This window comes from Pomacea canaliculata, linkage group LG3 (genome assembly GCF_003073045.1).
Source record: "Pomacea canaliculata isolate SZHN2017 linkage group LG3, ASM307304v1, whole genome shotgun sequence".
NCBI lineage: Eukaryota > Metazoa > Mollusca > Gastropoda > Architaenioglossa > Ampullariidae > Pomacea > Pomacea canaliculata.
This window is the reverse complement of record NC_037592.1, coordinates 27,760,977-27,785,327: the sequence shown is the minus strand read 5'-3', so window position 1 is coordinate 27,785,327 and position 24,351 is coordinate 27,760,977. Positions and strand designations below refer to the sequence as shown.

The window sequence follows — 24,351 nt, the reverse complement described above, 5'->3', positions numbered from 1 at the left end:
ACAACCCGCACCCAACCACACACACCCGTAAAATATTCCTCCTTCTTTGCGGCCATTCTATTTTTCTCGACTAAAAAACTCATCCTCGTCTACAACTGTCGGCACCAGACATTGCAGAAACTCTGACCTACCTATACAACCTAAGTCTTTCCAAATCACACTTCCCCGCCCTTTTTTAATAAGCAAAAGTCATCCCAATTCATAAATCAGGTGACCTGGAACATCCTACTGACTATAGAGTTCTTTCATCACTCTCAAAACCCTTGGGAAGAGATATCCATACCCATCTCCAAACTCACCTAATCAAACATAAACTTCTCCACATCCAAACACTCTTGCCACAGGACTAACATCTCTAGCAAAGCAGTGGATGAATGACAATCATTATACTGTAGCCCTATTCGTAGACTTTGCCAAAGCTTTTGATATAATTGAATTTGGTCAGCTCATAAAAATTAGAACTTTACAAACTTAGTACCTGCTCCATTCAATTCCTTAACTTTTTTCTCTCCATAAGAACTCAGATTCACAGTTAAAAACTAATCGTCGCATTTCATTGAAGTAAAATTTGGTGTCCCACAAGGGCAGTCTTAGGTCCTCTTTACTGTTGTGTACATAAACGACTTTCTCTTTTATATCTCTCAATAGGCAAACTTTTTTCCGACAACAAGAAAGAAAGAACGAAAAAATTAAAGGATAAATAAGCAAAACAATCAAAACCCCTTAAAATCAACCGCTCGCAGTTTTCAAAATGAAAACTGTCGTTTTTGCTAATAAAAACTCTGAGGTAGTTACCAGCAGTTTCTGGGCAACACGCCGTAGAGCGGGGCTTAAAATTTTGAACAGGTTTAATTATACTTTATTATCTTTTTATCAGCATTACGTAGAACACTGCTCATCATGGCCTGATTTGCTCTTGAAATCAATATCTTACAGTGAAATCAAGGACCTTAATTCTCCCTGGCTGTCAGTCGAAAAACTGCCTACAATCTGATTCAAGGAGGAAAAAAACTTGCTCTAGAACACAGAAAAAAAAGGCAACAAGTGAATGTATTTCCTCGGCAGATATTGAATAAACCAGGATTGTTTCATTTTGACTCATACTTGCAAACGATCGAGCGAGTTTGCACGCTGTGGTGTCACGACGAAGCCCGGATGTCTGTGAGTTCAGCAGCAAGAGAATTTATTGTGCGTGTCTAGGCAAATATCAGAGAGCTTTTTCAATTTGCAAAGAAGCCATGAAAACCGTTGCTTCTGCTTAGTGTTGCCAAACGGCCATCATGGCAGAATGTAGTAAGGTTAAGAAAATAAATTTGAAGATTAATATTCAGGTTTGGAAATATCTGAGGAAGCACTTCAGTGGCATCTCTTGCTCAAACTGATTGAGGCTACATTTGGTCCAGTTTCATTGTAGAGTTAAGCAAGTATTTGTTTTTATTTTTTCCGACTAAAACAGTAGTTATCAGTCGTGATTGCTTAGCCTTAACATAAATGTTAGCCTGCTAACATCAGTCAATAAAGGTACTCTAGCACTCTTCTCATTCCCTCTGTAGGAAGTCGCAGTGTTATTTCAGCAATGACCGGGTAGGTTTTGACTAGTTAATCTTTTTACAAAGAATGACTTGATATAAGATATTCGCCATCTTTGTACCTCTGATGTCCACAACTATTCGATTTGTGTAAAATGATTGGGATGCTAGAGCAGTCGAAGACAGTGTGTACCGCTATAAGCGGGTATTCTGTTACCTTTCTACAGTTACCCGCCGTTTTCTCGAGAAGCAACTTGTCTTTTTGCCCATGTATGCACTCAAAAGATGAATTTCACTCATCTTCTTTAAAAAAAAAAACTTTCTGTAGGATTGCTTCTTCGCTAGTATTACGATAATGCCGAGTCAGTAAACTGGGTTTAAAGAATAAAACAGTCTTTTCATTACTCCCTTTATATCACATTACATCTTTCTTTCGTTCTTTTTCACTGTCTTTCTTTCTTTATTTTCTCTTTCTTTCTGATCCTTTTATGTTTCTGTCTTGCTGTCGCGTGAAACATTTTCTAGTTTGGGGAATACTATTCATGGTGAAATTGTTTTCAGCTCCACACTTTTTAACGCTTATTCCCTAGAAATTCAGCCCCTAAATTTTATTCTGACTTATCAAAGGCTCAGCTTCGGGAAAAGGGTATTCCCAGCAATAGATTGTAATTGCACGACCGCCTTTTCCAAAACATGCGACTGTCTTTCCGAACGATTGCTTAGATCCGCACGTCGAGCAGAATGAGAGAGAGAGAGAAGGGGTGGCGGGTGGTGGGGATGAGGGGGAAGAAGTTTTGCTTCGTGGTTATCAAAAGAACGATGCCAGTACTATTGACCTGGTTTATGGTTAATTTCCTGGCGTCGCCCACAGATTGCTCCTGGAGCGTACCACGAGGCTGGAGTGGTGGTCACCGACAGAAACCGTTATCGAAAATCGACGTTCTTCCTCAATCGGGTTTTCTGGCCCGAGCACTGGACGTTAAAAGGCGCCGTTTACCTCCGGTCCCCATCACCCTTCCTAACTTCCCTCCATCCTCCTCCTTTTTTTTTCCTCGTCTGAAGTCCGAAAACGTGGACCGATGGAAAGAGATGGGAAGTAAGAACAGTAATTACAGTCCCAGCGGAGCCTTAAAGTGGTATCAATTGCTGACAGCAGGGGGAACGCTGGGTATCCTCCTCTTTTCTCCAAACTGGGGTCTTTATCGATCAGAGTTGCTGATTAAACTTCTAATTTCCATATGATTCATTGAAAACCAGTTCGAAGAAGCTTTTTTTCTTCCTCGTCCTGAGGTGATGCATTCTTTTGTTTGAGCGAGATGGTGGTTGTAGGAGGGGAAGGGTAGCAAGAACCAGTTGCACCCTGCTTGTCTAGTTCTCTGTCTACTGTAGGATGTTTGGGAAGTGACCCTGGAGTACGATACCCTGTACTTTGACCTGGCATGGTGAAGGAGAACTCATAGTGGTGCTGACCCTTTGTACCGGTGGTTACCGGCAGACCAGGAAGACATGGCTGGCTAGTTCACCTGTTAGTAGGGTGCTTCCATAAAGCGGTGATTTGCGCTGTTGGGGGCAAAGGAATGATGGAGGAGGAAACGAAAGTCCTGGGAAAATACCCCGATAACCAGCCGTGTGTATTTTGTAATTTTCTAGGAAATACGTGTGCGGCTAGACGAGATTTGAACCCGAGGCTTTTCGATCCCTTAATGTATCGGAGATGAGCGAGTTATTTACCATTGTGTCGCTCGAGCCCCTAACGGTATCTATCTTCAGATCATGTAGATTGTGAGGGTTCACCCGGAAACAAATTACCTGCAAGTAGAATTCACTTTTTTTTAGCAGCCCCTGCCTCTTTCTCGGAATAGAATGGATCCTTCCAAGAAATTCAACCTTTGATCTATGGCTCCCTCCATGGCCCCTTTCCAACTCCGGTCGGTAGCTCCCTTTAGTTATTCATTATCCGACCCATAGCACCCTGTAAGGTGTCTGATCTTTGGTCCTGGCTAGGAGATGGAATTGACAGACACAAATTTCACTCTTGCAGAGACGAACAGAGGAAAGGTAAAGGAACAGAGAGAGGAAAATGAAGTGTACCAAACGTATCTTTTTACCATACTTTAGCTAGAGAGTGACCATGGGCTTATAACTGACTAGAACATGACATGGTTATAGATGATAAAACATCGGAGCAGAAAAGCTTCCCCCAAAAAGAGTGCTAAGGTAAATGGTTGTCTCCTAGCTTGCTGGTTGTGAGTCCAGCTTTACAATGAGGTTGGTTCCCATCTCTCTCCTCACTGCTTTACTTTCTCGAACTCTCTATGGACTCAGGTAGTCATTACCGCCAGCTGGGTCAACTTGTGCACATTAGCTGCGCTACACGGGTATCGAACCAGCGTGGTTCTGGGTTCGAACGTTCTTGCTCTAGTCACTCGGCTTTCCATTTCCCCAGAAAGAGTGAGAATGAATTAGCCAAAATGACCTTTCATTCCGACCCGGGAATTCATCATTATTACACAAGAATTGGCAATAAAACGGGCGTACTTTGAAAAACATCAAGTAGTATCGGCTAAGTGGAGCTTACGGTTTGAAAAGATCGAAGAAAGGACTGCTTCATCTCTCCCTCTCTCTCTCTCTCTGATCTCTCAATGCGGGCTTACAGTTGTTTGACGTGTCAAAGCCTGCAATTGCCTCCCCCAGACTTTTCACCGTTTGAAATCGACTCCACAAAAGCTTTCTGCCATCCACTGAACCACTGGCGCCGTGGTCTGAAGGCAGTTTTAGTGATAAGCGGAGTCTGTTAATTACATTTCGATCTCTGTATCTGAGACATTGAAAACGCTGTCAGTTCTTTTTGCGCTGATTTGCATTTCAGTGAATCATAAAGGTTTCTTTGATGAATTGCTAGACAGTTTGAACGCTTGTCAACTCTGTTCCATTCGTTCACACACGTATGCATACAACTCGCAGCTCTACGTGTTTAAAACACACGCAAACACTATACATGGAGAGAGAGAGAAAGACTTACCACAAGACAAGGATTGAAAATAGAACAATTGAAATAGATAGCAAAGTCTGAATTTAAATATTAACCAAATAAAATAGATAATAATGATTTTATTTGTTTGCCTGTCCACCCAAAGTTGTTTCCATGAACCATTAAAATGACTGTAAAAAGGTAGTGAGAGACAGAGATAAAGAGAGAATGAGTGAGTGAACAGAGCAAAATATAATCGGAACATAAAACAAAAATTCGAGACCTTCAATATATGCATGAGAGAAAAACAGTTTAAAATGCTAGCTTTTTCTATTGCCTTCTCGTTTTGCTATTTTTTCTGCCCTCCACTGCCATTTGTTTCTTGCTTTCTTTCTTTCGCCTCTTTCCCCAGTGTACACATCCTCATCACAGTCACGTTTGTGTTCATTTCTCTAAGTTCTCATGAATTAGTGTCAACTGCCCGTCTCTTTCATTTTAGGAGCCGATTAGCCCGAAAGGGGGAGGGGGAAAATTGATTTTGTAGGTTTCACTCTTCTATCGGCTGTTCCGTCCCTCTTGGGAGGGACTCCGTCTTTCTTCATGTTTTTCTTTTTTTTATTTCCTTCCCTTTCTCCTCCTCCTCAGAGTGCCCCCGCTTCGGTATTTAAGCTGTTTTAAAAACAGGAACTTCAGCTACATTAGACTAGCTTGGCCGTGCATTTCAGCGAGGATTGTGTTATTACTCCTTGCAGATGGTGTAGACGAGATGGGCTGTACAGCAGCTACTCTTCCGAGCCTGTGAATACAGAAGGACGATGCTGCTGTCGACACCCGCGCCAGCGTCCCGCACGGAGGGCTCCTGTATCAGGCGCTAGGAGCAGCTGTAGACACTAGACGAGCTTGAGCTGTCGCACGAGAACTGTCATCAAGATGGCGGCATTCGATCCGGGCGCTGCGCAAGCTTCTAATTGTGGCCTCTTTATGCGAGTCGTTCTTTTGGCATTGCTCGTTGCACGGGAGGGTACATGCCAACAGCTCCGGCAAGTGGTGTTCGAACTGATCGAATCGCAGCCTTCAGGCACCTACGTGGGCGACATTTCCAAAGCGAGCGGCATCGAGCGGCAGGTCTCCCCCGCCGAGCTACGAACTTTGCGATACAAGTTTCTCAACCCCAACAACCTCCAGACCGCCTCCCTCTTCAGCATCAATAGCGAGAATAGCGTCATCTACACGTCGGCCATGATCGACCGCGAGAGCATCTGCAAGCTCGACGAGGTCTGTATCATCTCCTTTGATGTCACCGTCACTTCAACAAAGACGCCCTTCTTCGAAATCCTGAATGTCCGCATCAAAATCAAAGACATCAATGATAACGCCCCGAGATTCCCGACGGACGAGGTGACGTTGTTCATCAGCGAAGACGCCAACGTCAAGTCTGAGTACAAGATCAACGGCGCAACGGACTCGGACAGAGGGACAGGAAACTCCGTGGAGCGCTACGACATGCAGTCCGACTACGATACCTTCAGCCTGGATGTGGACCGCAACCTGGACGGCACCTGGAGTCTAAAGATCGTCACGAACAGCCAGCTGGACCGCGAGCAGACGGGACCACTACCGCTTCCTCATCGTGGCCAAGGATGGAGGAACTCCCCCGCTGTCAGGCACTCTGACAGTCAATGTCAACGTCACGGACGCCAACGATAATTCACCAGTGTTCACGCAGAATGTCTATGATGTCTCGGTGCAGGAGCATGCGCTGGTGGGGTCAGTAGTGGGCCACGTTCTTGCCAAAGACCGGGATGCGGGCCAAAATGCCAAGATCACCTACCGCTTCAGCTCGCGGCGTGCCAGCAAGGTTGGCGACCTCTTTTTCATCGATTCTCAGTCCGGGGAGATTAAGGTCAAAGACAGACTGGAGTACGAATCCGGCAGCAGCTTCGAGGCGATCGTGGAGGCTTCAGACCGTGGTAACCCACCGCAAGTGGCGCAGGCCATCCTGATCTTGCGGATCCTCGACGCCGGAAATGACCCCCCGAAAATCGAGATCAATCCGGTGACAGACCGAACTGGCAGTACCATGACCCTGTCGGAAGGCGCGGAGATTGGACTGGTCGTGGCGCACGTTCAGACAACAGACAAAGACCAGGGACTGAACGGTGTCGTCGAGTGCCGAAGCTTAGACGAAAGCTTCCGCGTGGAAAGATTTGAAGGGAGGGGTTATCTTGTACGAGTGGCCAAGGCCCTGGACCGAGAAGCCAAGCAAGAGCACAATGTCACTGTCGAGTGCCAAGACTCTGGGAGCCCCCCGTTGCCAGCCACTTCCAGCTTTCAAATCCGACTGCTGGACGAGAATGACAACAATCCGCGGTTTGAGAAGCAGATTTACCGAGGAAACCTGACAGAGGACAACAAGATCGGAGAGTTCGTGCTGCGCGTGACTGCCCGGGACATGGACCACGGGATCAACGCCATGCTCATCTATTCAATCTCACTGGAAGAGCAAGACTCGATGTTCCAGATCCACCACGAGACGGGGGAGATAACAGCTGCCGCTGTCTTTGACCGCGAGACTCTGTCGCAAGTTCAGTTCATGGTCAAAGCCGTGGACGAGGGCGTGCCACCTCGAACGGGCAGCGCCTCCGTCATTATCGACATCGTGGACAAGAACGACAACGCACCTTACTTTAAATCGTCGCTGGAGTTCGAAATTCCTGAGAAGCTGGAGGGAGGTACCAAAGTGGGACAGCTAGAGGCTGGGGACGACGACGAAGGTCGCAACGCCGAAGTTCAGTTCATGGAGTTGACGACCGACTCCAGGCTGTTGCAGGTTCCTTTCGTCGTGCTGTCTGATGGAACTATTAATACGGACCGCATGCTCATTAAGGCGGAGCGCGAAACTTACGAGATGATTGTGGTGGCCAAGGACGGGGGTAATCCTCCCCTGAACACCACGGCCATGGTGAGGATACGAGTCATTGACTCCAACGACAACCCACCCATTATTGAGTTTCCCAACCGGAGAACAACACTGTCGTTATAACCTCGGACACAAAACCAGGCGAGGTTGTCACGACAGTCGTCGCCTACGATGAGGACGAGGGGATGAACGCTCGTCTCAAATACTTCATAGAAAGCGGTAACGAAGCCAAGGTGTTCGGCATCCCCAACCCCGAGAAGGGCGAGATCATCGTCATGAAAGATCTCTCGCGCATCAGCGATCGCTCCTACGCATTAAAGATCGAGGTGCAGGACCAAGGACTACCTCAGCTCCGTGCCTCCTCCGAGCTGGTCATTAAGATCGAGTTCCTAGGCGGGACTGGTCCAGTAAGAGGGTGGGACCTGGATACGCCAGCAGGAGCCGCAACGCCACCGCTACACCCTTCTTTGGCGACGAGGACCTTAAGTACATCATCATTGCCGGCGTGGTGGGCGGTCTCACCGTCATTGTTTCCATCATCATCGTGACGATAATCATCCGACTGAGAAGGCCCTCGCAGGACCGCCGGCACCGCGCCGGGGGAGTCATCACCGGGGTCCAGGAACAGGGGGACGGCCGCCATTTTGACAAACAGTTATGGCACAGCGTGCCGGCTGACGACATCAGCTCCACAGCCGACGAACCGGAAAAGCAAAGTGACGGCCTACCCAAGGAGAAGATGGACAGCGAGAAAAGCCGGGGTCCCCTGCTGACCGGCAACATGGCGCCAGACATCACCGACGCCTACATAAAAAAACACGGTGGGGACCAGTATGGCGGCCAGCAGCAGCTGTACACTTTTAGAAAGGTAAGTTTCATTTCTTAATTTATTTTTGTGTGTTTGTTTACCTGTCTAAAAGAGAAGAAATTTTTTTTTATCATCAACCCACACGAAGGAGATAAAGAGATGGTGTTTATTAATCACATCAACTCGTTCCGAATCAGCACCGTGAGGACATTTTGCTAACATTTAATACTTTCTCTCAGACGAGGCAACGAGCAGCAAGCATGGCGCTCATGAACTGCGAAAACGCTTTCCACCCTGAGAGACAAGACTAATAGATTTTTCAGCGTGCAGCTCGCGCTGGCGTTTGCGCATGCGTGTTTGAATTATTTCTCAAGCGTGGACGGTGAATCGTATTAAAATGGGTTTGTGAGCAGTAGGGTGAGGGGTGTGTGAGTGGCATGGCTGAGTTTAAAACCGTTTGCGTGCTGTCAAGAGTGCACTTCCTTGCCATCCCACCGGGGTCTACGTGGTAAAGGCGCTTATTTATCACGACAGTTGATACAGCTGTTGAAAGTCGCGGAAGTCTAACATTATTTTTCTTGCCTTCCTCCAGCCCCTGTTCTCACCTCCCCACTCAACCCCTCCAGGCTTCACTTTTGGATATAATCAGTATGGCAATCACTTGCATCGATGACAATGTTTCACCTGCATTGGGGACTATAAAAATATGTCTCACCTGGCAATTCTCAAAGGCAGTTTGCAGCTCAAATGTTAGAAAGTTAATTGAGCAATGTACTGCTTTAACTATCAGACGGATGGGGGGAAACATCCACATGTTGGAGAGCAATTAAAAAGTTAATGATCAGGTTGTCAATACACGTCCACCAGTGCAGCATCCTAACTGTCACACCGAGGTATTGACAAGGATGGCTTGAATGGGAGAGCTGGGGCGCATCACCAGGCAAGAGTAGCGATGTTATTTTAGCTCGTAGTGTCTTGCATGAGTAAATTAACTCGTGGAGACTAAAAAAAATTTCTATATGTTCAGCATGGCAACAAATTTTCAATGGAGAGGGAAGCGGGATGGAGATGGGCGAAGGGAGAGGGGATTGATATCTGGGTCTGCCTACGAGGCTAGAGTGTAAACAGTAATCAGGAATCTGAACCACATCGACGCAAAGCTGTCTGACATCTGAAGACAAATCGAATACAACAGAAAAATATAAAAAAGCAGCTGCTTAAAGCTACACTCACGGTCGTTACCAAAATAAGCTATGAACTAAAGCCCTACGGACACCATGTATACTCTACCCTAAAATTAGGATGCTATACAGTGGAAGAGTGATGGTGTGTTTGTGTGTGTGTAGGGGGAGGGATAACAAGGGAGGCGAGCAGGAGAATTACACGTGAATATAAGAGTGTCTGGTCGCTCACGAAAAACGGCCATGAATAACTGGTTATTAAGAACTAACAGAGTGGCAGCCTCGAAAGGCAAGGGGTTAATGGTGTCCTGCAGGATATCTGATCCCATCTGATCGCTCTACGTTTGGAAAGGTTGCCGGCTCTGCCTCTAATTACAAAGAGGTTCGCCTGCAGACGAAGGCTCCAATTCTGTCATGTCCGCGACAATTTTCGTCTTTACCCGACTACTGATCTTGCTAAAATTACAGGTATGGAAAGATTCCTGGACAGGAAAAAGGCCAAGAAATCAAGAACGAATAATTCTGCCTTGAAACGCAGTCAGAATTTAATATTCCTGAATATCCAAAGCCCAAACTTCCTCCATCGTAGTCCCTATACAGAAACGACATCCAAGAAGAAAGGTTGAATGCACTGTTCACAATTATTTTTCTATTTACAACACAAATTTGTTTACACCCAGGAGCTCATAACTCTGTCAGAACCGCTGGTCCAGAATGTTCGCCATCTGACACTGAGAATGTTGAAACGCTTAGAAGCTTTTCGATGTGCAGCGGGCTAACGACTGTAAGAAGGTGAAAGAACGGTTTGTCTGTCACTATGTTCGCACCAGAAACTCTTTAGCAACACTCCTCCTTCTGGCTCTCCTCCCTGGGAGCGGCGCCTGAGCTGTGAGTGAAATATTTCATTGCTGAACAGCAGGGATGCGACAGGTCTGCTCGGGGATGACGGATTGATAGTTGTAAACAAGTCATCGCCCATGTGTTTCTCTTTTAAACATATATGTGGATGTTGTCTCTCTGTCCCGTCTCCTTTCACTTTTTCCTTGCTTTTCTTTTAATCTCTCGAGAAGTGAGGATATGTATGTATACATAATTATGTATGTGCGTGAACAATTTTGTGGATGGAGGACAAAATAATTATCGCTTCGTTCAGCTATACTTTTTTTAATTTGTTTGCGTGTCTTCTTTTAGAAAGCATCGCGTTTTAAAGGACCTCATCATGGGTTAAAAAAGGTTTCATGACAAAGTTATCTTATTACAAAAGTACAATCCTTTCATTTAGTCTTTGCAATTTAGCAAATTACAATGCTCATGGCATTGTAATAGCCTCTCGTGTTCTATAAATTCCTCGGTGATGAACTTTTGCAGAAAAAAGACACTTGATTTACGGGAATTTTGCAGAAAAGCGGGTCGAGAATTGTGTACTCCTGCAAACTCTCAGTGTTTGAAAATCATTCGATAGAGAAGCAGGTATGGTATAGATATGAAAGCGTTAAATATCCCCTTTTCCACCCACGGGAAGCTGATAATCTCGTGTCAGTAATTAAATTTAATTATGGAGAAATATATTTTGACTACCACGTTTATTACTTTACTTTTATTATTTATAATTAATCTCACCCAAAAATGTATGCAAATAAAGAGTTGCCAGAAACATTCTCGATTAGACGGCTTGTAGAATAATTATGATCCAAATATCGTATTTCTGTCTATACCTGAAACTAGTTTGATTGCCTTCATGCATTTAACAGCGGGAATTTATTTCCTCGGCTGCTGACTGCTAACATTCTACTCACCCATTTCAATCGCCCATTTTACCCTTTTCCATCTAGCTTCTTGATAAAGTTTCCCCTCTCTCTCTGTCTTGCCTGAAGAAGCTGTCTTAAAAAACTTTTTCTGTTCCTTTTCTCTTTGGTTTCGCTTCTGACTAAGGTTCTCCACCAGGAAGGCCACAGGTTTTCTGAACGTCTACTTAATGCCGGGCGCAGTCCGCCAAGTTTTGCTGAAGTCGTCTTTGTGTCGTTAATAAATCAAAGGCAATCACAGCCGCCTGCCGTATGATTGAATTACCTTTTCTTGCCCGTTAGGAAGAGGGAGGTGGGGGAGGCAAAGAAGGAAATGTTCTCCTTCTTTTAACGTTTCTTCGAGTTCCAGTGCTTCGTCGCAGCACTCCCTTGAACCTCCTTCTCAACTAACCCTTCGACCTATGCCTCGCATTACTAACGACCTCTGGGCGCTCTGTTGCCATCGCTGCCCTGACTGATCTGTGTTCCCGCCGGGTCAACTCTGTGTCTCTGTCTCTGATCGCCCTGGCTGTCTATCCCTTCTTGCTTATCTCTCTACTTAACCTGATGTCTATGTCCTTGTCTACCTTTCCGGTCAGTGTTTTTATGACTTGCTACGTTTACCTTTGAATTTCGGTGCATGGTGCATGGTGCACCAATGCGTGTGTGTGTGTGTGTTTACCTATCTGACTTTCTTTCCGAAAAGCCGACGACAAAATTCTGTCTTGGTAAGCTCCATCAGAAACCCAATCTCTTAATGTTCCTTTCAAGATGTCTTCAATAGTCTTCAAATGCGAACGAAGCAGGTTTCTAATTAAAGACATCAAATAAAACTAAACCGTATGAGCAGAGTTACGATGCAGGAAGACATCTGGATTTCGATCAGTCCTGTCTTTTAACTTTTTCTGCCCAGGTTAGAAAAGGGATGTCATCCAAGAAACACAAGAAAACTCTAGTCTCGAAAATTCTTCAAAGATATTTCCGTTCCTGGATGTTGTTATTTTCGTCGAGAAGGTCTCCAGACAATCACGCTATATGAGACATTTGCAGGACATGACATGACCGAGGGTCTGTTGGTGTCCAATGGAGGAAGTGTGGTGGGTGCGATGAGGCAGGGTTAGTCGGTCGCAGCAGGTCGCTCTCCAGTCCTGGAGGAGCTTTCTGTGGGCGAGACAATGAAGTGTGTGCTGACGTTTCCCGCGCGACTGTACTTCAAGTCTGCGACGGAGACGAATCGGCGCGGACCACCGTCTGGCATGTTCGACGGTTTTTAGTCTAAGTGGCGCGAGAATATTTGCATATGCGCAGGCCAGGCACGTTTTCATTTCATAATGGTATCATTCGATATTTTAGAGAAAAGTTAAAGTTTTCAATACACGTGAAGCAGAATAGATGCTGCGTGGACTTTTTTCTTTCATCCCACGGCGCGGGATGAAAGGGAAGAGGGTGAGACGATAAGAGACGAAAGGACACACGAGGCGAGTGGTTAGGAGGGGGCTGGGATGGCGGTGGAGGGTGTTATCAATCAGAAACTGAAGCAACGACGAACTTGAGATGTTGACACGAACTGGAACGAAAGCTGAGAAATGATGCTAGTAATGTAAATGCACAGGGAAAGGAGGTAAGGAGAGAAAAAAAAATATAGAGCAAAAAAAAAAAAAATGTAATACTAATATGTTTTATTATCTCGCCTGGTTCTTGCTAGAATCCATTTACCTCGCATAACACATGGAGAGGGATGCACAAACACACAAGAGAGCCAATCTGTTAAGTATTTATAGAAAAATAACTTTCATGGTATTTTTGGAAGGTCCTGTCTGCATAGTGTCCATTACTTACCTCTCCATTTTTACTTCCAAGCAGAGAAAGCTTTTTTAAACTTCATTTACAACACCAGAACATGAGAATAGAAAAAAGAGAAGTGACAGAAAAAAAGAGCCACGAAAACACACATGCGTGTGCTTACACAGAGGCTGAAAGGTGGAATAAAGAAGGAACAAAGGGGCAGAGAGGAAAAAGGGAGGTACAGAGGGGGAGACAAGAGAAAGATAGAGTGGGAGAGAACATGGTCGGGAGAATGTAAAAATATTTTCCGAGTACACACTCCACGTTGCCCAGCAAGTGCCAGCACATCGTTGATCATCGGTTTGTCTATGAGAAGGATAGCCAGAGAAAATATTGGCTTGAGCCAACCATCGCTTAGAATGGCAACCAATAGAGATGATATCGGTAAAGTCTGCTCAACGAATTCATATTCAGCCGCGGCCTATCCTGCTTCTCATCTCAGACGAAATGGAAACCATAGAAAGAAATTGCATTTCATAAAAGTCTCCAGTTTAAAGTCACGGATAGCTTTGTAATTCTGTGTGAGACAAGATTGTATTGTCTATGTTTGTCCAGATAGACATCCAACTAGGGAAGTAAACTATTACTTTTTAAACTGTCACCTAAGACTGTTTCGGAAAGTTTCATGATGCACAAAGCTCCTTCACACTTTATTAGCTGAACCTCTTCACTACTTTTTTTTAGTTAACGAAAAAATATAGAACTATATCTGTACGACTGTCTTTTCCACGCCAACAATTACAATCACACACACCAAGAGTTTAGTACAAAGGGAAATAAAGTAAGTATTTCTAAATGAAGGATGCCAGCCGAGAACGAACACACTTACACATAATCTCTTATACTATCTCTCTCTCCATTTTCCAATCTCTCTCTCTCCAGCTGTTTCCTGCTTTGTCGCTTGCTGTCTGTTCACATAACAGCGGCCTTAAATTGGAGCTTCTTCGTCGTCTGCCCATCACCCCATCATCAAAGTCGCAGCAGGCAGACTGGGGGACACGCTCGCATTATTGTGCACACCAACCGAAATTGAAGTTGACACTGCTGGAAGGTGGCCACCAGAGAGAGAGAGAGGGACAGAGAGAGGAGAAAAGAGAGCTTTGTGTGCTTCCCCTGTTTAGCACACGTTGGGGTCTGTGCCATGTAGCCATAGTTTCCACAAGGATGGACAGAGTGTAAGAGAGTTGCTATCCTCTTATTTTACCCGCTCGGCAGTGCACCAAAGATCTGTGTAGGAGTTGAGTGATGGTGCAATGGTTTACCTCCCTCTTCATCCGGACAAACACATTCCAGTTAATTTTCCATCTCCTTAAATGTTCCTGCCCCAACCCCGCACTTTGTGCTTCTTTTGATGGAGAAGATCTAATGTAAAGACAAAGAGCATGAGGGAGAGAAAGTGGACGAGAAACCATGGTAACAGACAGTTGCGCTTCGTCTGGTCGGCGCCTATTCATTTTTCCTTTATGGTATATTGAGTTAGATAGATACCCATAGGATCTGACCCGCTTACTGAACCATTTGGATCCCTGTGTGGGTTTTGTATATGTGGCTGCTGGTGTGTGTGTGTTGTTTGCCTAAAGGGAGGCAGTCTCTTTGGCTATAAATATCAAAATCAACGATCTTGCCATATTGCAGAATTGACCACTCACATCCACCTGTGATATTTTCACTGACATGTTGCAGACGATTTTATATCGCAATGAATTTCTTGGCCAGAGATACTTTACTGTCCTTTAATAGGCCACTCACAGCGCTTTGAAATGGATACCCGCGGTGTAAAAAAAGTTGTGGAGCGGTCCAGGCAAAGAGTTATAGTTGATATGAGACACCAGGACTGCCACAGCCAAGAAACTATTTTGTTCAAAACTCATACCATCCAAGATAGAAAAACTTCAGGGTTTTTTGGTTGTTGATTTTTGTTTTCTTTAGCTGGGTCTCCCAGTCTGGAATCCTGGCTTGACATTACTCCTAAGAACAATCTAGAAATCGGAATTTTAACTTCTGGCACCAACCGGAAGTGGATCATTCTTTTGGCGAGTGTTTAGTGTGATTACTGGGCAACGGTCGTGTCTTCATTCGCTGGCCGCGAGCCAGAAAATTGAGCTGGTTTAGGCCACCTAATATCGGGCCTACCTTATCTGCTCCACTGCCGCAATGAAGCCTCCAAACATCGCTTGAACGAAACGCAAGACATGGCCCCCAAACGAGTGTCCCTTTTTCTTCCTTTTCTTTCCCCAAACTCACTGCTGAATTCCGCTTGAGAGACTAGGGCTTAGTGTAAACATGGTGCGACATAGAAAGAATGAAGGCGGGCTCGGTGTCCAAACCTCGCTATTTTATGGCCTCGACCATTTTTTTTCCCTCCCCCCTTTTTTTCTCCTCCTCCCTCCCACCACCTCTCTTCCTTGTTGAATGGAATGGCAGGCATAATGCTACTCGGCCTGTGCAGATAAATGTCTTCGCAGCGAGCTATTGCCAGGCTTTTGCATGTTTCCTTCCACTCTAGATTGTGTTACCATTTCCAACAGATCGCCTCCCTTGGCACAAAGTCGAGCGGTAGAGTAGTCTCTCCCTGTTTTTACCCCTTCCTTCCATCCACCCATCCACTCCTGTTCCCCCATTCTCCCAAGACTGGGAAAAGAGGGGAACCTGAGATCTTTAGGTAGCGCTGACCTTTGCCCCCGTCCCCGGATCCATTGCCGATGTGTTGAAAGATGAGGAAGATGATAGGTGTCTGGCGGTGATTAGATAAACATGCAGCCATGTGTCAGCTGCGACAGGGGACATGCAGCTGCGTACATGCTGTGCAGCAAGGTAGAACGTAAACACTGAACAGCCATGAGAAAAGGTGTTGCAGGTGAACATGTTCACGCTACACTAGGTTTCAATGTCCCTGGAAAGAAGGGAATGATGAGAGAAGTAGCAAAGGGATGTCTGGAAAACAAAATTAAGATTGCAATGATATATCAATAATGTTTGTCAGAAAAAACACTTGTAGGCCATTAACGGGTTTTAAGATTAGTCGTGATCAATATTGTCCTCACACTGGCGGTGCGATCTGCTTGCCTCGTGTTGGCAGAAGCAAAAGACAAAATATCCAACGCAAACTAGTCTTGAGGAGGAAGGCTGAAAATAGCAGGATCTCTGAGATAAGCATCGCTATTGACACTGGCCAATCATTATGCACTGATGTGTGTAGAGAATAAAAATAAACAAACGTTTAGCAGCCGGCAGTACACCTGCGCCTGAGATCAATTCCTTTTTCAAGTAAGGTCCAGGAGAAGGTGAGAAAAGGAACCGTCTTGAGAATGTTGTTCGTCGACGTTTTGAAATAATCCGGGTATGATGTAATAATCTGTTTTGATGATGATGAGGATGATTGATAATTGATGAGATGATTGATGATTGATGATTAATGATGATTCACCACTTACAACGAAGAAAAAGTGAGACCATTTAGTTTTGAATGATTTTGAGGAAGCAAAAGTACAGACCAAATTTTTTTCTCCGAAAGTAAGACTTCTCCCAGAATATCTCATGCCAGCTGGAGTGTCGAGCCTTTTACCATTAAGGATACCTATTTACAGACAGTACACAAAGTACACAATTTTTGAAAGCTCTGATCAAAATTGTTTCCATCGATCTAACACGAGCTGTCCAAAGCCCTTCGTCTGAAGGAAGGTCTGGAAGGTCAAGAAAGACCCGAAACCGTTTCCCCGGAAAGAAGAAATACACGATGCAGTCCCTTGTCGCTGCTTTACTTAGCAAAAAAAGATAACTCTCTACTCAGACACGGATTATAGAACCTTGCACCTTTACTTCTCGTCCTCACGACATTTGTGGCAAAAGGAAAAAAAAGCACCTTCATTATCAGAGAGGGATGGCTGAAAGGCGGCTCGAGAAGGAGCGAAAAAAGACGAAGACATATTCTCTGGACTAATAAGTGTACGACCATTTATGTCAAGTGCATGGCAAGTGGCGGCTGCTAAATGTTTTAGATTTTCTTTAATGTTTATCTGATAGTTTATAGCAGCATTATTGGTAAAAGACTTTTTTGGCAGTGTAAGACGGTCGATATGGATACAAATATGTACAAAGGAATAACTATATATATATTTAATTCATCGTATTCAATAAATTATGTTTTACATATTTATTATATTTACACAAAAAAATTAAAATAATATGGTGGTAAAGGTACATGTTTACAAGATGACAGGAAAAGAATGGGAAAAATATAATATAATCCATGACAAGTTAAGAATTAGTATTTGTATTTGTATTATACTGCGTGGATTGAAGAGAGAGAAATAACAGTAGAATTGGCTGAAGGTAGGAACAAATGAAGAAGAGATGACAACATTGACTACAATGTTAAAAAGGATTATTTGATTACTGAGTTCTTAAATGATATCGTCTAGAATTAATTCTTGTAATTGAGTGATCTTTTTGTGTATCGACTTCTCGTGTAACGCGGTCCAATGAAACAACGGTTACATATCTGTCACCAAGACAGTGTCACGTGTTCAGATCTCATATCAGGTGAAATGTTTTTTTTTCCCAGAAGACAGCACTTGTTTACAGGGTTGTCTGCTTGGCCATGATACATCCATCGGTGCTTAAAATGCAAAGACATAGCACCCCCCCCCCTCTCTCTTTCTCTCCTTCCATCCCTCGTGTCTCATTTGTCTCGAATTTTTATCTTCTTTCATGGCTTTACTCCTCTGATCCCTGCCCTCCGACTGTCCTCCCACACTTAATGCGAGGGTGTTGTATAAGCGCTGTGCTGGGGTAAAAATAGAAATAATGGACGACTTCTCAATCTTAACCTGCCAGCTTTCTGTAGTCACACTATTAACAGGAAGCTGCTTAAGACTGTGGCGCTTCTCCAAACCTGACACGACAGCTTAAGGACCCTTGGCTCCCAGCCTTCGTTACCGACCTCACCGACTGATGAGAGGAAGCTGTCCACGTGACCTTCTAGTCGTGTGTGTGAGTGAGAGAGAGAGGAAAGAAAATAGGAAAGAGAGAAGTAGAAAGAGCAAACCAACTAATGACATGATCTTGAAAGTGTTAGCAGTCTGTTGAATTTCAACCAATGACATTATGTCTGGACAGACAGATTTTAACTTGTTTTTCTTTGAAAATTTTTCCCTGTGGTGCACTCTTGGTCTTTGTTGTCTTAGAATCAAGGACACCATTGACACATATGTTATAGAGGTAGGAGGGGTGAATTGATATTTTACATCGAGTCAGCAACGGTGCCGGAGACGAGAGCTGAACCCAGGACAGCCAACCTTCACTGTATTGGTGACAGGCGCTAACCGTTGCGCCACCGGGCATTGGAAGTTGGAAATACTTGCTTAGAGACGAGAGATAGAAGGAGAGAGGAATAAATCAGCTAGCGTTCGTGGGAGCACGAAGACAGAAAAATGTTTCCATCTTAAGGATTCCTGCGATGCGTAGGCACAGTCCTCAGCTTCACTAATCTCACAAAACATCTTCAAACTTTAAGCATTACTCGTTCATTATAATCAAGATGTCATCAGACTACACAAATAAACACACTTACGACCATAATTCATAGTGTTAACAACTAAGCCTTAAAATAAGAAGAAATATACCCGATGTATAGAATTTCGTCAAAGTATAATGCAAAGTCTGAATTAAAGTTTACACGGAGAATTCATCATCTCTGACCATTATTACGAAATGCGTATTTCTGTCTGAGAAATCATCATGCCATGTTTTTCTCCCCCAAGTCCGCGAGGTGTGCGGTTTTGCATGGAGAAATTCTCAAAGAGTCATATTCCCATTACGCCCATTTCCAGTCAGGTCGATGCGTTTTTCATGCTTGGCCTGCTGGTTCCAGGCAGCTCGCTGGCGCGTGATAAAGGCGAATCGTTGGAGCTGCGAAGAAAACTTTCGGTTCTGACTTGAGTTTTCAGCAGTAGCCCGACAAGGAGAAAAGGGGGTCGTGTGATCGAATCTGCAAACTCACTTAAGGAACAAAAGCTAATCGGATTACAGCTTAACCCGCAAGATGTAATATCAAACAGTGATGAGGATGTGACATGTGACGGTCATCTCTTTACATGTGTGTGTGTGTGATTATGTGCGTTCCTTTGTGTACGTATGTTTGTACTTAAGTGTATTTGCAGATACAGAAGGAGAATTCAATGCATATGGGACATGTGATGAAGTACATAATAACAAAACAGACAAAAAGCAGTTAAGCTGTCAGAACTTGAAATAGAGAAGCTCGTCTTAGCCTTCAGCATCCTTGAGCTAAAATAGCATTGAGATTTTTATGTTTTCATTCTATTCTCTTCCATTTGTCTGCGATTTTTTTTTCTACCTGCTTAGTCCACTGCGGGCAATCTCTTTCATTTCTGTAACCATGTGGTGTTGTAGAACTAAAATGCACTAAATTAGCGGGATGATGGAGGCGTACGTGGGCCGGAGTGGTCTCCCCCCTGTAGAGTTATCGATGTTTCAAGCATCTGCAGCGCCAAGTAGTGAGAAAACACCACAGAGGTCTTCTTATCGGTGGCTTTGCAAATCAATGAATCCATAATCACAGCCAAATCTGAGCGCAAGTGTCAAGAGGAGGGAATTAAAGGCGCGACCAGATGAAGCGGTGTGATGGCGCTGTTCTCCTGTGTCCTGCCGGACCTCCGGTGACGGGAGGGAGACGAAGATAAGCAGTGCTTCGTGAGGATTTTTTGTGTGAGAGGCAAGAGGAGGAGAGAGGACAATCTCAGCTGCTATCGGGTAGCGTGACTACTTGATACGACTACTTAAAGCACAAAGGACTCGACAACTCTCCAATGCCCTTCTTGATGGACACATCGGACTTGCAAGGACTGGAGGGACTTTCAAACCTGAAACGTTTGGTCTGCTGTAAACCATAAGGACTGATAACATTGTTATCAGCTTTTTTTTTCTTTTACGCGGTCTTTATTTCTAAATAAAAATTTATCCCTTAAATAATATTTCGCATCGTAATTCCATATGGGTTCAAGCAAATATCTGAGCTACACAGGTGAGCACACATCTGGAGCTCGGCTGCGCAAAGATGAAGAGAGAAAGAGAGAAAGAGAAGCCCCTAAAGACAGAAAGCTGAACCTTGAGTATGTCAACTAATACAATCTCATAAATGCAGTTTCAAAGGGATTGGGTGTATGCGACCTCGCGACTAAATCACTGAATCGACTGGACGAGTCCTAAGAATTGATATGAGGCTTCCAAACTGTATGACATAGATGGAGCCACAGTTTTATTAAGGTAAGGATTTGATATTCAGGGAGAGATTGGGATAGTCTACGGTTTCCCGTATGCTCCACCTACTCCACAAAATTTGGCGAGGTCCGGCGGCACGACAGTTGAACCTGTCACCAATACAGCATACACTGGATGCCCTGCGTTCACTTCTCGTCTAGGGTTTGCTATTCTTTGTCTAAGTGTGGCATGTACACAGGGCTGGTTGACGACAGGTGACTGCCCTTAATTTACTGGATTAGCAATATTGTCCTGTCTCCTGTCCCACAAGTGCATAGTTCTTTGGAGGACAGTGTCGTCTGTGTCTCTATCTTTTAAAAGTTGCGATAAGCTTCTGATATATTTTTGTTGTACGTTAGAAAGAAGATATACCTTGATACATTTTTAATTTAACCAATGTATGAACAGACGGCAATGACTATTAACTGTTATTGGGACTGAAAGGCGCTTTGACTACCTCAGACCTGCGATCAGACCTGCGATCAAGGCTAGTATAGTCACAGCGGGGCAAAGTTTAAAGTTCCTGAGTTTAAAACCTCATTGCCTATTTGTAACGTGGCAGTGTATTTAGTTTATGTTGATGCAGTTTTCAGGTGTGTGTGTGTGTGTGTGGGCGCGTGCTGGTAGGTGTTGGTCGTGCGTTGACCTTACAGCCAAGACTACCACGTTGTGCAGTAGGTGGCGTCTCGCCTGTAGTGTCGGGACACCACTTGGGATATCGACTCCCGCTAAGCATATTACTTCCCTGATGAGCTTCTGTCTGCCGTCTAAACGATGGCACTCACGCACCCCGCGCCTTTTTTTTTTTTTTTTTTTTCAAAACTTCTTACTTCGCTCTTTCTCGACCTCTACTCGCGGTCTCGATGACCCATCTACCCTCTTCACACCTTCCTCCCTCTTGCCCTCTTTTTTTTTCTTCTCTCGATGTTCCTCCTCCTCCTCCTTCATACACCAACACCAATGTTCTTTCATTCCCGCGACCTTGTAAACCCGAAAACTGTCCAACCCTTTCTTGCCCGGTGAGTCCTTCTAGCCTCGCGCAAACAGTATCCTTTGACGGTCTTCTTTTCTGCCAAGTAGATTAACTCTGATGAGACTGGATGGTCCTGGAAACTGTGCCTTTATTGAGCAGAGGATGCAATAATGAAGCCAGCAACGTGGCAGTCGCGAGATAAAGAAGACTTTATAGTCAGGTGGGAGACGGCGGGTGTGACATAGGTCGCGGTTTGAAAGCTGCCGTTAGAATCCGGTGACAATTGAAAGAGTTCTCTCCTTTTTTTTCCTGGTCGATGCTGAATATTTTTATGGCGGTGGCAAGGTTGGTGCAGCAGGAGGAGAGAAAGTGATACTTTTTGATTTATTGTAAAAGTAGATAACGGATCGATGACGATTTGTCTTTGTTCGGTAGGCATGTTGGCAATAATCATGACGTCCATCCAATCACGATGGCATAAATTCTTTCACACACACACACACAAACACTATCACACACGTCAGAGAGCATGCACTTTTCAGGTTCAAAGGTGAAAGGACATTAATTCTGAGCTCGTGAAAATAAATTAAATATTCAGAAGTCCAGCACCAGGCTTTAATGCAATGTAATTTTATGCCCTCGGGAACACGTCGTGCGTTCACTGCGTAATGAGTTTCGCTCAGGCCATGAGATCACTACTCGCAATTGACCAACACCTAGTTTTTAAGAAGTTCCGATCGTCTGTTAGGTATAGCAGACAGTTTGTTAGAGAGACACAGTGTTCCGATGTTGTCACAAGTAATATTCTGTTTTTGAGATGTTCAGTAAAGTATTGAGTGAGCGAGCGAGATATTTTTAGACTTTCTGATAAATTGGCGATTAGTCTCGAGTGTGGCTTATCTGAAATCTGTATGTCACGACCATAACACACACACACACACACACAGCTATTTGACTATGAAATACTCCTCTCTCACTCCAAGAGAGACAGTTCTGGGCAAAATGACCGCGTGGTATTGTCGTTAGCCCTCGATCTCGAAAAGAAAGGAGTACCTTCCCTCCTCCCTTCCCACTCTCATCAATTAATACTTGATCACTTGCGAAAAGTAACCTATCATCGGTCGTACAGCTGCTGGGCAGTCCACGGAGGCATTTATTTTCCCTTCTAGTTTCCTCCACTTTTCCGTGACGTGGCCACACACGGTAATCTACGTCATTCCCTTCCACCGATTGGCTCATTTCCACATCCGTCAGGGCTGGACTTCCGGTTTAGTTTTTTTTTATTCTTGTTCCAGTCTTTTTCTGTCTGACTTTACTTCTCCTCCACCCCCACCCCTGAATCCCTAAGTCCCCAGCCCCCACTCACCTTTTCTCCTCCCCTCCACCCTCCACGCTCGCGCCCCTGATTGCTGTGTTCTTTCTCAAATCTGCTTAATCGCGAGCAGCAGTGGAGGCTGGACTCAAGCCTGGAGCAAACATTTGACTCCGACACTCGTAAACGTGGCTGCCTTTTGATGAATGATCGGATTTTCGAAAGCTCTGGGCAATGGTGGGAGGTGGTGGTGGAAGGGGAGCCACAGGAAGTCAAGAAGACCGACTACTAGTATATCCTGTTTGTACCATTGACCACTTCATGCTGAGACTGATGACTGGTGGATATATCTGTCAAAGGTTAATGAAAGTTAAGTAGCATCCTGCGAGGATTCAGCAAAAATACAATTTTGCACGAGCTTGAGGATAGTACATAGTGATGCTGACTGGTGTTGGGATGTGATCCGATTCCAGTTTGGCAAACTAAACAACAAACCCAGTCAACCCAGATATCGTGAGTGGATACCTGGCTCCATTAATGAGGTTAGGAAAGGTAAAGCAGCGAAAAAAAAATCTGGTCCTAAAAAAGTGAGGTCTCTAACACGTCCACTTTCTGGAAAAATATTGCCGAACTTCCAAAAAGAACTGGAGGTCCAGACTGTACCTTCAAAAATTTCCACAACGCTCTTTGTTGTTCCTCTTCTTCTTCTGATTATCATAACTATTACAATGATGATGATTGTTATTACTACTGCTACCTTTTACTAAGTGTTACTACTATTGTATCCTTACATATCCGTTATTTAAGAATTTCGACCAGTATCTATGATACGGTTTTACTCTGATATCTCGAGAAGTGCAGAATTTGGGAGAGAGATTTTGGTCTCTTGACCTTGTTATGGTGGATATTTGTCCTGTTCCATTCGATTAGTCATGCAAAAAAGGAACAAAAAGAGGAAAAAATCTCGAAAGATGACTTGCTTGGCAAAGAAATACCGAAAATATCTTAATCCACTTTTTGAGCGAAGGGAGGGAGAGCCGTGGAGATGGCTGATGCGGGAGGATGTGGCTGTGGTCAGTAAAGATAAACAGAGAAAGAAGGCTGGAGGTAATTCCTTGAGCAGCAGGAAGGAACTGGCTTTTTTCCAGAGAGAGGCGACTGTCCTTAACCAATCAATACTCGCTTCTAAGACCGCAGGTGCCTTCTTAGACATTTCTTTTTCCCCCGTGGAAGTGTACAGGAAGCAGGGATGGGCGCAGAGGTTTTCTACCGCTCTCTTTTATTCTCTGTCAGTCTGTCCGTCTGCTTGTGGATTCTACAACTGTCTCAAGTCACGAGGACAGCATCAAGACATGAGGTACTAAGGTCTGGGCAACAACCTCCTCTCGGTCTGGAACGAGTCTCATTGCAGTTAACAGACCCTTCGCTCAGTGCAATGCAATGCAAATGCAATGCACCTGCAAGGACGGAGTGTCAGATACCGATGAGGGTTGAATCCCTTGGGACATTAAATAATTCTGCTGAAGAGCACCCAAAGCAAAGACGCAGAGAGCGAGGCTTAGAGGTTAGGGATGGTGGACTATGTAGGGGGGTGAATAGGGTGGACACTTCATCGATGTTCTCTCTCTTTCTCTCGGCGCAGATTTAATTTTAAGCCAACCACAAGAGACTTCCCATTGGCCGTTGGAGGCAATTTGGATTTGTTCTCAGTCTTGTCGCCATGTCTGTTTTACTACCACTAACCCAC

The 24,351-nt window shown here is 44.6% G+C and overlaps 2 protein-coding genes across 2 annotated transcripts in view; both read left to right on the top strand.

Annotated features, from left to right (window-relative positions):
• The window catches only part of LOC112558509 (protocadherin alpha-6-like), a 70,099-nt gene extending 62,525 nt beyond the window's left edge, over positions 1 to 7,574 (top strand). Inside the window, 2 exon segments of the mRNA XM_025228984.1 lie at positions 5,253 to 6,102; positions 6,104 to 7,574. Coding sequence (XP_025084769.1) covers positions 5,431 to 6,102; positions 6,104 to 7,543 — 2,112 coding nt within the window. The 5' untranslated portion in view covers positions 5,253 to 5,430 and the 3' untranslated portion in view covers positions 7,544 to 7,574.
• Positions 7,575 to 8,130: 556 nt separating this feature from the next.
• LOC112558510 overlaps positions 8,131 to 24,351 on the top strand; it is a 57,253-nt gene continuing 41,032 nt past the window's right edge. Inside the window, exon 1 of the mRNA XM_025228985.1 lies at positions 8,131 to 8,288. Within this exon, the coding sequence (XP_025084770.1) occupies positions 8,160 to 8,288 (129 nt within the window). The 5' untranslated portion in view covers positions 8,131 to 8,159. The remainder of the gene's footprint in view (positions 8,289 to 24,351) is intronic.